The sequence below is a fragment of the Moschus berezovskii genome, chromosome 27, assembly GCF_049115385.1.
Source record: "Moschus berezovskii isolate FMDL1 chromosome 27, NW_MosBer_1.0, whole genome shotgun sequence".
Taxonomy (NCBI): Eukaryota; Metazoa; Chordata; class Mammalia; order Artiodactyla; family Moschidae; genus Moschus; species Moschus berezovskii.
Window position 1 is genome coordinate 22,050,177 of NC_142486.1, and position 12,037 is coordinate 22,062,213.

The following is a 12,037-nucleotide window of genomic DNA, read 5'->3' on the forward strand; positions in this document are numbered from 1 at the left end:
ATGGGATTTTCTAGGCAATAGTACTGGAGTGGCTTGCCATTGCCTTCTCCGACAGAGGAGCCTAGAGGGCTACAATCCAGGGGGTGGCAAAGAGTCAAACACAACTGATCAACTAACACATGCACACCTTGTATATATGCACAGCACAGGTGTAAATATTCAAATCATTCATTCTTTTTCTACAAATGATACAAACCTAAACCAACAACCTCTTTATAGGAGACTTGAAAGCGCAGAGTAACAAGATACCCTTGTACTTCCATGCAGGAAAGATTAGATTAAATCACTTCAATTTTGATTTAATAAACAAATTACTGGCAATCTTCATTTCAAATACTCACTAGCTGTTAGTATTTTATAATCCCAAGACTTTAACAAAGCTTCAGATAATCTGAAACAGTCTTTTACAGGAAGTAATCAGGGTCCGAAGGGCACCTTCACAGGGGAACATAAAGGCCTCTGGTATACCCCGAAGAAGAGACCTTCCTTGTGATCTGTAAAACTGAAGCTAACACTTGTTCAGGGTTTCAACACAGGTTATAAGGAAGGAAAGAAACTCTTTTTCAAAATCTCTTTGGTATTCCGCTACAAAGGCCTCCGGACTTTCAAAGGCAGTTCAGAGGACACAAACCTATCTATCAGCATCTGTCTGGCTAGCTGGCTGACCCCTCTGGGCACTGTTAACTCATGCCTAACTTTGGTCCACCTCCACAAGGTAAGTGGGGAGTGAGGAGCAGGAGACAGAACCCGTGCTTTAGCACAACCTTTGACCTCTGGCTGTGATGTCCAAGTACTGATATTTTTTCATCTGAAAGAAAATCCAAATTGTTTCAGTTCTATCTTAAATCCATCATTGCTTATGGCAGAGCACATTTCTGAGTTTACATAAGAAGGTAAAAGAAAAACTAAGATATACACATATATGCAATTTTAAGTTACCTTATATTTTTATTAAATTATTTTTCATTGAAGGATAATTGCTTTACACAATTTTGCTGTTTTCTGTCAAACCTCAACATCAATCAGCCATAGGTATATATATATATCCCCTCCCTTTTGAAACTCCCTCCCATCTCCCTCCCCAAGTTACCTTATTAATTCCAGATAATGTTATCTGTGCTCTTAAAAAACCTGGCAGTATATCAACTGGAGAAACAGTCCTGGCCTGGTTCCAGGGAGTTCTATAACAATTCTTTTGTCACTCCATCAATTGAGAAGCTGTTGAATGACTCTTATTATCAAGAACCTAGTTAGTGTGGCCTAAGAGTTCTTTCAAGTTTCAATAGCTCTTTAACAGTTGCGTTAACTAGCAGGTGCAATGCCTCAAAAAGACTAGATTCAAAGTTATTGTCATTACTACTTTCTAAGTTCCGGGTCGGCCAATATCGAAAAGTCATATATCTAGTTTCTCACTACCTGCCTCAATTTCTTCCCAATAAGTCAAACTACCGAGCTTTCAATCTGTGATTAAGAATGTGCTGCTGATTAAGAAAACTGGAAAGTTTCTCTGAAGCAAACTTCTTAAAAAAAATTTTTTTTTTCCCCTCACTTTACATTTACAGTCTGTACAAAAAAGTCAGTGGTGCCTATTTGGCCGGCAAGCCATATCCATCTGTGCTGAGAAACCCCTTCCCTTCCTTTTCACTTTCCCAAAATGAAAAAACAAATCCCAGTTGTGAAACTCGCACACCAAGCACACCAAACCAAGGCATTAAAATGGTGCTGTGACTATGGTTTAGAGCTGCTTTAGCCCAAAGGAGCCTTGCCTCTCCAGGATTCAGTAACTAAATAGCTATTTTTAATGAACAAACATTGCCTAAGATCTCTCTTTTAAACACAGAATCCACCACCACAATTTCTTAATCAAACATAAGGAAAACTTGTAAGTATAGTTCAATCAAATCCATAACCCTACTTCCATGTAACTGCAAAAGAACCAGATGGCTGGCTATGGAAGCCACATACCCACGAACACGAGACGACCTAGTATGAACTATTAACTGGAAGGGAGGGAAAGCATTTAGAGTTAAGTTACTTCACAAGCAACAAAGTTTATAAGGATCCTGGAACACAAAGCAGATAACAAATCATCAACTCAGCCAGGGCAGAGAGAACAGTTTCCTATTTCATTTATTTCACTGTGGTTTCCATAAACATCTCTTTTGTTCACTTTAATCTTTTATTCATGGACAGTATTTTCATAATGTGAATGCATCAACTCAAAATAATATCTTGAGTGACTGTTTCAAGGAAAAGAGCCAATCTTCCCCCTTCCACTCAATATTCAAAAAGCACCAGATCAGTCTTCATTTGGAGAAACTAGCAGCCCAAATTGTTATGTGCAACTCGTTAAAATACACACTTATTACACATACTTGAGTATCTTAGAAACATAATGAAGCAAAGAAGGTATTGGAAACCAGCATTAATTTTCCTTAGAACTTGACAGATCCAACTTTGAAAAAGTACACAATTAGAAGACATTCTGAGATGTCTTGTTAGGACATCATCTGAGGCTGTGTCTGCAACTATAATTCTACCTAGGCCCCATAAAAATCAAGTGACGTAAACAGTTGGTTTTTCCAGTGGTCATGTATGGATGTGAGAGTTGGACTGTGAAGAAAGTTGATCGCCGAAGAATTGACGCTTTTGAACTCTGGTGCTGGAGAAGACTCTTGAGAGTCCCTTGGACTGCAAGGAGATCCAACCAGTCCATTCTAAAGGAGATCAGTCCTGGGTGTTCATTGGAAGGATTGATGCTAAAGCTGAAACTCCAATACTTTGGCCACCTCATGCGACAAGTTGACTCACTGGAAAAGACTCTGATGCTGGGAGGGATTGGGGGCAGGAGGAGAAGGGGACGACAGAGGATGAGATGGCTGGATGGCATCACCGACTCAATGGACGTGGATTTGAGTGAACTCCGGGAGTTGGTGATGGACAGGGAGGCCTGGCGTGCTGTGATTGATGGGGTCGCAAGAGCCGGACATGACTGAGCGACTGAACTGAAACAGTTTTTCAGTTTTTATAATATGTCCATTTCTTTTATGAGCACTGAAAACATCAAGTATACTGAAGTAGTAGTAATCTCAAGTGTTATAATAAACATCCACAATCAAGAGACTCTACTATAATTCCACGTCAATGGAAATAAGCCTCCTTATCCTACCCAGAACTTTATTTCTACCAGCTGTTAAAGATGACATTTCTACTCACTGTTTTATACATCATTATCCATGTTACTTCGAGATATATATCTTAGAAACTGAACATTATCACTACAGTATAACCCTAAAAATGACTAATCCATTGCAGAGAATGTGGTTTTACAGGTTAAGGTCACCTACTAAGTTTATGTACACCCCTAACAATATCGTAGGAGTGATTAACAAAGTGTTAGTACAATACCTGTGGGATTACAAAAAAATTCTATGGACATTTATAGATTTCCCTTAAAAATAGAAAAAGCCCACTACAAATATTTTCTAAATAAAAACTAAATACTATTTCTCTGAATGAATTGTTTTATCTCCTTAGAGAATTCTTTAGTTTCATTAGAACACATGAAATCAACTTCAGGGTAAACACCTGGCGTCAAAAGAAAAGTAATATATGAAAATGAGAAATCGTGAAACTGATGAGACACAAGATGGGGAGTAATTAGCTACCGCTCTCTGGGAAAGCAAAATGTACTAACTGCTAGCTATTATAAACCAATACTCCGGCAGAGTTCAAAAGCCAAGACTTTCTTCTCAATGTCACGTTAACCGCAAACTACATTATAATCAAACACGAAAGACCTCACCCTTAATTCTGCAAATGCACATACTTAAGTGGCACAAAACTAAGATAATGAAAAAGACTATCCAACCAGCCATGGTGCACAACTACAACTCTTTTAAAGCATTCGCTCCTGCCCAGTTCTAATAACCCTTCCAGTGAAAGCTTGCATCACCTTTCTTGTTACCACATCTCTCCGGTCAGATACCAAAATCACAGTCTGAATAAGATAATCTCTGTCTTAGGTAGGAGGGGAAGGTTCGACAGGAGAGAAGTGACGACTTATCAAACACATTTTTAAGTGCTTGCGGAAAATATCACCCGAACGAGCCCAGAGAGTTAAATGGCTCACGCTGCACGGTTAAATCTCTTTATGGAACCTTTGTACGTTCAGAGATTCAACCAGACAAAAAGAGGGACCGGCTTTTCGGCGTGATGCTCGGGGCTGAGGGAGGCTGTCGGGGGTAATGGGTCTGGTCGGGTCACTCAGTTCCCAGGCCTCGGTGCCAGATGGGTCCCCAGACGGGCCGCCACGCGCCGGCCCGAAAGTTGCTCCGGCCGGCCGCCGGGAGCGGACGCCGAAGCGGCCGAGCGTCTGCAGTCACCCGCCGGGACGCGGGAACAATGCGGGGCTCCGGGGCGCTCGCGCCGGGGCCCGGGAGGGAAACCGGAGGCCGTCCTCCTCGCGAGCCGCCGAACAAAAGGAGCCGCGGGGCGCCGACCGGGCGCGCGGCCCGGAGGACGGGGGCAAACTTTGTGAGGGGCCGGCGCGGCGGGGCGCGGCCCGGGGGGCGCCTCACGCCGCGACGCCCCGCACAATGGCCGGGCCGCGCGCGGGAAGGCTGGCCGCCCCGCCCCGCCGCGCCGCGCCCGGGGTCGGGGTCGGGGTCGGCCCCGTACCTGGTGGTTCTCCTTCCTGCCGCCCGCGGCCGCCGCCGGCCCGCCCGGGCCGCTCGTCATGTTCACGTACAGGGAGCGGGTGAGCGGGCTCCGCAAGGTCCACATCCTCCGCGCCAGCCACACGGACGCCAGGCTCAGGCACAGCCAGCCCGCGAGCAGTCTCATCGGGGGCCGGCGGCCGCTCGCTCCGATCACCGCCGGGGCGAGGAGGAGGAGGACGCGCCGCCGCCCCCAGCCGCTGCCGCCGCCGCCGCCCAGGCTCGAGCCATCGCGCCCGACTCGCCGCCCATCCAGCCCCTGCAGCGCCGAGGCAGGGGGTGGGGAGGAGCGGGCGGCGCTCCACCTTCCCGCCTACCCGGTCCTCTCCGCCCCCGGAACGCCGCCGCCGCGGAAGGCAGTTTCCACCCGGAGCACAAACGCCACGCCTGCGGCGCGTTCTCTCCGAAGCGCGTTCGTTCTGCCCAAAGAGCCAGCCGGCCGGGAGGCGGGACAAAGGGAGCGCGCGTCCGCCTGGCGCGCGTCCCCGCCTCCCGTCTGGTTGCGGCTCCTTACAATGGCGGAGGTGGTTTTAATATTAATACTTATAGCCAGGGGTGATCTTTCCGAAGGCGGTAACTGAAGCCTCCCCGTCCCTCCAAGGTAGTGTCCGCAGTTCTTCTGGTCTCTCGTCGCCTCAGTCTTTGCCTCTGGGCCCCTCATCCACCCCTGGGCGGGACTTTTCTCCAGGTTGTGCAGATTGACCCCGGGGTGACCCTCAGCCCTTTCGTACATCCATTCAGACGAAGTCAGAGACAGAGATTGCCAGTTTTAACATAATTGTCAAGCTACATGGCTTCCTATTCACATTTAGAGCCGGCTGATGCTAAGGCTGAAACTCCAATACTTTGGCCACCTCATGCCAAGAGTTGACTCACTGGAAAAGACTCTGATGCTGGGAAGGATTGGGGGCGGGAGGAGAAGGGGACGACAGAGAATGAAATGGCTGGATGGCATCACCGACTCGATGGACATGGATTTGAGTGAACTCCGGGAGTTGGTGATGGATAGGGAGGCCTGGCGTGCTGTGATTCATGGGGTTGTGGAGAGTCGGACACGACTGAGCGACTGAACTGAACTGAACCAAACCTCCACCCCAAGGACCTACACCCTGCTTCGCAGGAGCTGCAAAGTAGACGTAAATCTAAGTGCAAAATGTTACCGCCAACCCCTCCCCACCTACCTGCCCAGTTCCTCAAGCCTGGCAGGTTGCTGGCTGCCTGTTTCTAAGAGGCATCGGCGAAAACCCTGCCTCTGTTTTTGGAAGCTTCTGCAGTTGGGGCACCTACAAGTTATGTTCCGGTGTATTGATGACCCTGTCCACGAATGAAGACCCCAAATTCGAGTCCCTGCGTGCTTGTTTCCTTGAATTAACAAACGGAAGTTGGATCCAGTACTCTTAAAGCCAACTAAGATTTGCGAGCAGTATTTACCCAGATGTGTCTTTGATCATTTATAGCACAGGAAGACCTAGCAACGTTTCAAAACTGAAAGGTTACACTGTGTTCCTGTGTCTGAAGCTCTTCCTGCTGCCACCAAAGCTACAAGTAAGGAGTCAAACATCTCATGGGTCCTATCCCTTTAACACCTCGCTAGGTTTGTTTAGAAAATGCCTCTAATTTAACTGCACTAGACATCATGTAATACATTTTAATTCAAAACAAAAGAAACCTTTCTGTTAACTCCATTCGTGCACTTCAGAGATTGTCATTTAAAAGTGTAGTGGTGATCACTGATAAGGAACAAAGCCCTTCCTTATCCACAAACATTGTTATTAGCTTCTAAGAACCTCAGCTTGGCACCTTTCACTAACAGGGACATCTTGTTGCCTAATGTAACACAGGCTATAACAAACAAACCAAAAAGACAGAGAGGGGGAGGGTACTTTGTGTTCTCTTTCCAGCATACTCCTTAACTGCTTCCAGCCAAAATCCCAAACAGCCTGCACCTTTAAATCTAGTTCAAACCTCTAGTGGTCCTGACCCAAATCATCAAAAAGGAACTACAGTAGCAAGCTCAGATAATTCAGACTGCCTCTCAGGATCAGTGTCACAGGTAAAGCAACTCTGCCAAAGAAAGCCTTCATCTTTTTAGAGGGGGTGAAGGGGGTTGGGCAGGGGGCTGTAAAAGACAGCATGAACGCATAGAATGACATATTTCATTTCTGCAAACAAAGGAGACCACAAGATAAGCCCCTCAACTATAGAGTAAGCCTGGTGAGCTGAGAAGCAGCAACTAGATGGCTGCTGTTGTCTGAAGGGTTTAGGGTCAGTTGACTGCCATGAAGCCCAGCATCTCAAAGAAGCAGATTTTCACTTCAGACCTGAGCAGGTGGCCTGGAAAAATAAATCAGTCTCACATTTAAATACTCTATAATAATCACAGAATATTCAACTACATGTTGTTTACACTTAGCAAGCACAGGACCACACCAAAGCACAGCATGACCAAATGATTTGCCTAAAGGTAGCAGAACAAATTCAATAGCAGACCTTTTCATAGAACCTGGTATCCCAGCTCACAGTCCTTCGATCCATCTAAGAAGCCTTGCTGTCTCTCCCTTCTCAGAGAGCCTCCTGAATTACAAATGAGGAGGAAGGAAAACAGCAAGAGTAAATATACTAAGCAGAACTTCAGATTGCCCTCAGGGACTGCCCCTTTCCTACATTAACTAGCATGTCACTGGCTGTATATTAAAACCTCAGTTATCCATCACGGAGAGGGGAAGAGGCACAGATAACACAAAAAGCCGGCTAAGAGCCAGTATTTTTTCTGGCCTTGAAATGCAGTGATATTCAAAGGACACATAAATGACACCCTCTGTGCTGGGCTCTGCTCAGTGCCCCCACTGACCGGGGCTCAGGTGTCTGGCTTGGGTAATAGCTCTGTGCATAGGTCCCAAATCTTGAATGGATCACTTTCCTATCTAGAACTCTAGGCAGGGCGCTTTTTGTTGTAATTGTTCTTATCGGTTGCAATTTACGGCATTTTGATGTTCTCTTTTCAGTTACAAAGAGAACCTATAGAGAGAGAGCTAGATCTGTCGAGAAACACAAAATGTGCTGCCATGGTTGTTCGTTGTCATCTTGTTACAGAGATAATGATCTAAAAAGAGTATAATCACATGTTTTCATGGACTTAGGTTGTTTTTATGCTTCTTAATATTTTGCAGAGTATAAGAAGGGTGCAGGTTTTCCCCAGTGTATTCAGTAGATGTTCCTTGTGGTTATTAAGCAGTGAGCACCTCTAAAGAAATAAAATTAGTGAATGTATTCAGTAAATTTTTATATTAGTAAATGTAACGGACTTTTATCTGAACTTTGTTGACATGATTTCAGGCATATGCAATGACACCACTATGGTCTCTGATAAAGTGTAAGCTAAGGCAAAAGTGCAAACAGAAAGAGAGAAACAAATACTATATATTAACACATACAGATTCTGAAAGAAAATGGTACTGATGAACATATCTGCAGGGCAAGAATAGAGACACAGGCATAGAGAACAGACTTGTGGACACAGTGGGGAAAGGAGAGGATGGGATGAATTGGGAGAATAGCAGTGAAACCTATACATTACCACGTGTAAAATGGATAGCTAGTGGGAAGCTGCTGTGTAACACAGGGAGCTCCACCTAGGGCTCTGTGACCACAAAGAGGGGTGGGATGGGGTGGGGGTGGGGAGGTTCAGAAGGGAGGGGACATGTGTATACCTATGACTGAATTACGTTGTTGTACTGCAGAAGCCAACACAACTTTGTAAAGCGGTTATCCTCCAATTAAAAGTAAAAAAAATAGAGTGTTTAGTATAGTGCCTCAGGACATAGTAAGTTCTCAAAAAAATGTTAATTTTCTCTTGCTTTCACTATAACTTGGATAATTCACCCTCTCCTGAACCTCCCTTTCCTCATCTGTAAACTGGGGGCCATGATTTTGAGAGCTTCCCTGGTGGCTCAGTGGTAAAGAACCCACCTGCCAATGCACAAGATGCAGGAAACGCGGGTTTGATCCCTGGCTTGGGAAGAGCCCTTGGAGGAGGAAATGGGAACCCACTCCAGTATTCTTGCCTGAAAAATCCCATGGACAGAGGAGCCTGGCGGGCTGTGGTCCACGGGGTCGCAAAGAGTCAGACTGAGCACACACACACACACACATGATTCTGAACCACTTAGTTCAACCCGTCTGTGAGAATCAGGTGATCTAAATGCCTTGTAAACTACAAAAACTCAACCAAGGTTATCAAAATAACGATGCTTATTCCCAATGTGACTGATCTCTGCAAAGCTACCTTCCATAAGACATTCCTTTAGAGCCCAGGATGTTAGCTCCTCCTCCTGTGTCTATTCGCAGACCTGTTCCTGAGACTTTGAACTAAGAGACTGAGGATGAAAGTGGCTGAAAGGAATATGAAACACAAAACTGCTTAACATTCAAGCCTAAGAATCACAAAATCAGGCAGCAAACTCAAGTTTATGTACTTGTCAGGCGTGCCTATCTTCTTAGTAGGAAAACCTTTGCTCCTCTTTGCAGCTGGCTCGTTTGCATCACCTCTGTGCCAGCCACAGCACTTCACCTACTTAGAACCTTCTGGACCCCACAGCCTCCCTCCCATGGCAATCTCATACCTGTTTCAATTTATGTCAGGGATAAAATTGGAAAGACAAAGAACTACCACTTTCACACTGGCAAAGAAGGTTTGTTGAGTACATGCAAGACGTAGGCACTGGACTAAATGGAGCGGAAAGCAAAATAAACACAATGACATCCTCAGCGCTTACTATTTAAGAGGGAGGATTACTTTGTGGGTCCAAGTAATCACAAAAGGAATAGTTCACTGCAGTCTGCTGAGTGCTACAAAAGAAGTATGCATTGTTAGGAAAATGAAAGCTGTCCAGAGGAAGTGTGGCTTTGCAGCCCTCGTTTTGACATCTCCTTGCTAAGCCTGAGAGCTTCCGAGTTGCCCAAGTTCCTCTGGACTACAGGTGTATCCCGTAATTGTGGGATAAAAACGTGAGGTACCTCTAAGAGTCCTCTGGGCTGCGAACATCACAGTAAGCCACCTATGTGCTTATGTTGTACATGTATGCTACTGCTTCTAGGATCCCTAAAAGAAATTTGCCCATGTAATAGTTTGATCCATTTGAAGGAAAAATGTTATTTCTTTAAGTGTATATTTCAACCTGGCAAGGTCTTTCTAGCAGCAGGTCTGAATCAGAGCTCGGATAAAAGAGAAGACTTGTTTTCCTTCACTTTCTGGGGCATTTTCAAAGGTCCAGAACTCTTTGTTCATCTTGTTTTACGTATATTTTCAAAACATCCCTATCCTTGGCCTCTTAATTGCAGTCTTCTGCATGTATGTGGGTTTGATCCTGTGAAGGGCTGCTTCCTCTCCACCCAACTCACCCTGTAACTTCATGCCACTGTGTTTTCATAGTCTGATTTTGAAAATATAAAGCCTTCTCATTTAGTGACTCTAAAATATTCAAACATATGGTCTATATGAAATACATGAAAACATTGCATGGTATGTTAAGAAAGCTTTTAAAACTTTAAATATTTTATAGTAGACAAGGCATGTATGTATGTATGTACATAAACGTGTGCTAAGTCACTTCAGTCATGTCCTACTTTGTGCGACCCTATGGGCTGTAGCCCCCCAGGCTCCTCTGTCCATGGGATTCTCCAGGAATCTGGAGAATACTGAAGTGGTTTGCCCTGCCCTCCTCCAGGGGATCTTCTGACCCAGGGATGAAACCCATGTCTCTTATGTCTCCTGCATTGGCAGGTTTGTTCTTTACCACTAGCGCCACCTGGGAAGCCTGTCCATAAACCTAAGTATCTTAGTTTGCATAACATACCACAGAACCACATCTCTGCTGGCATGAGAGAAGACCACTATTTTATCTGCACAACCACAACCACAGACTGGTCTAAAAATGAGAAAGAATACATTTATGAAAGATAACACTTGAGCAATCAATCAGCCTGAAAATCAGACAGAACCATCTCCCTTCTCTGTGAAAACTGATTGATTTGTTAGTAGCCACAACTAACGTGAGTTTGTCTTACAACCTAGCCTGGGATCTTCCTTAAACTTATTGTGTGCACAAATCATTAAATCCAGGCGAAAGGCATTCAGTTATTAGATAACCAAAACCTTAGATTTTTGAGATCCCTACAATTGTTCCATATACTTCCCTAAAATTGACAAATACCGAAAGCAGCTATGAAGCTCTTCTACAGTTGTTGTTGTGTAAGATGCTCAGTCGTGTCTGACTCTTTGCGATCCCATGGAATGTAGCCTGCCAGACTCCTTTGTCCATGGGATTTCCCAGGCAAGGATAGGGGAGTGGGTTGCCATTCCCTTCTCCAGGGGATCTTCCCAACCCAGGGATTGAACCACATTGAACGCAGATGCTTTACCATCTGAGCCATCAGGGAAGAAACTTTATTTGCATGTTCATTAGCTTTCTATGCTCAAGTCTTTTTTAAAAAAAGTTTTAGATATGACAGCAGCCTTTCCTCCACCACAAAGACTTGTTCTGAGCCAAAAGAACTCAGATCCCACCTTCCCCTCTTGCCTCCCACACCAGGCCCGAGAGGAAGCGGGGTGGGGTCGGGGGTCGCTGGGGAGAAGCCAGTTTTGCTCAGGAAGCTCACTAAAGTGAAGTTTGGTATTTGTGAATATAGAACAGGCTGTTCTTCCTCCAGGAACGATCTGTTTCATAACCAAAACTATAAATGATACTGGAGCCAAATTTGTTAGTTTTCAGACATCTTACAATTTAAACAAATTGCCTTGGGTTAGTGAAATGCATCTTTTTTGCTTTCATTAGGAGACATTTATAGATTATTTTCATCACATCTACAATGCTCATCATGATTATTCAGTGGAGTAAGTCTTCAGGAAAATAAATCCAGGTTATTCCTGTAGGGTTTGATAGTACGATGGATTCATTTTTAGAATCTCCAACCCCCTGTTTGATTCATGGACTGGAATTTCTCCACTGTTGTCTATAAATAGCAGCCCATGTCTGTAAATACATGAGTGTATTTTCATCTTGACACTCGGTAACTCATGTCATATTTGAGTACATCTAACATTTGTTAGCTTTTTTAATTTGGAACTTATGTGTCTGTTTGGACACAAGCATCAGGAATAAATTATTTTTTGACATATGTTTAAGGATGTTTCGAGAAAAAAAAACTGTCAGATTTTTTTTTGACATGGTTAGTGGAACATGGAGTCAATCGTAAAATTGTATTCAAAAATTCTGGAAACTGGAAAGTAAAATTGCTGAGAATCACACATTGGGTTATGT

The 12,037-nt window shown here is 44.6% G+C and overlaps 1 protein-coding gene and 1 long non-coding RNA gene across 9 annotated transcripts in view; one reads left to right on the forward strand and one right to left on the reverse strand.

The window, feature by feature from the left end:
* Positions 1 to 7,293, reverse strand: part of METTL9 (methyltransferase 9, His-X-His N1(pi)-histidine) — a 50,184-nt gene extending 42,891 nt beyond the window's left edge. The window contains exon 1 of one of the 3 annotated variants that reach the window (XM_055409662.2): positions 7,209 to 7,293. In XM_055409662.2, the coding sequence (XP_055265637.1) occupies positions 7,209 to 7,253 (45 nt within the window). In that variant the 5' untranslated portion in view covers positions 7,254 to 7,293. Of the gene's footprint in view, positions 1 to 4,680; positions 5,089 to 7,208 lie in introns of those variants that run through there. The other 2 variants (XM_055409661.2, XM_055409660.2) reach the window with 2 other exon arrangements.
* LOC148773665 (uncharacterized) overlaps positions 5,137 to 12,037 on the forward strand; it is a 51,230-nt gene continuing 44,329 nt past the window's right edge. For all 6 annotated transcript variants that reach the window (XR_016036615.1, XR_016036616.1, XR_016036614.1 and 3 more), the window contains exon 1: positions 5,137 to 6,263. This is a non-coding gene — a long non-coding RNA (uncharacterized LOC148773665). The remainder of the gene's footprint in view (positions 6,264 to 12,037) is intronic.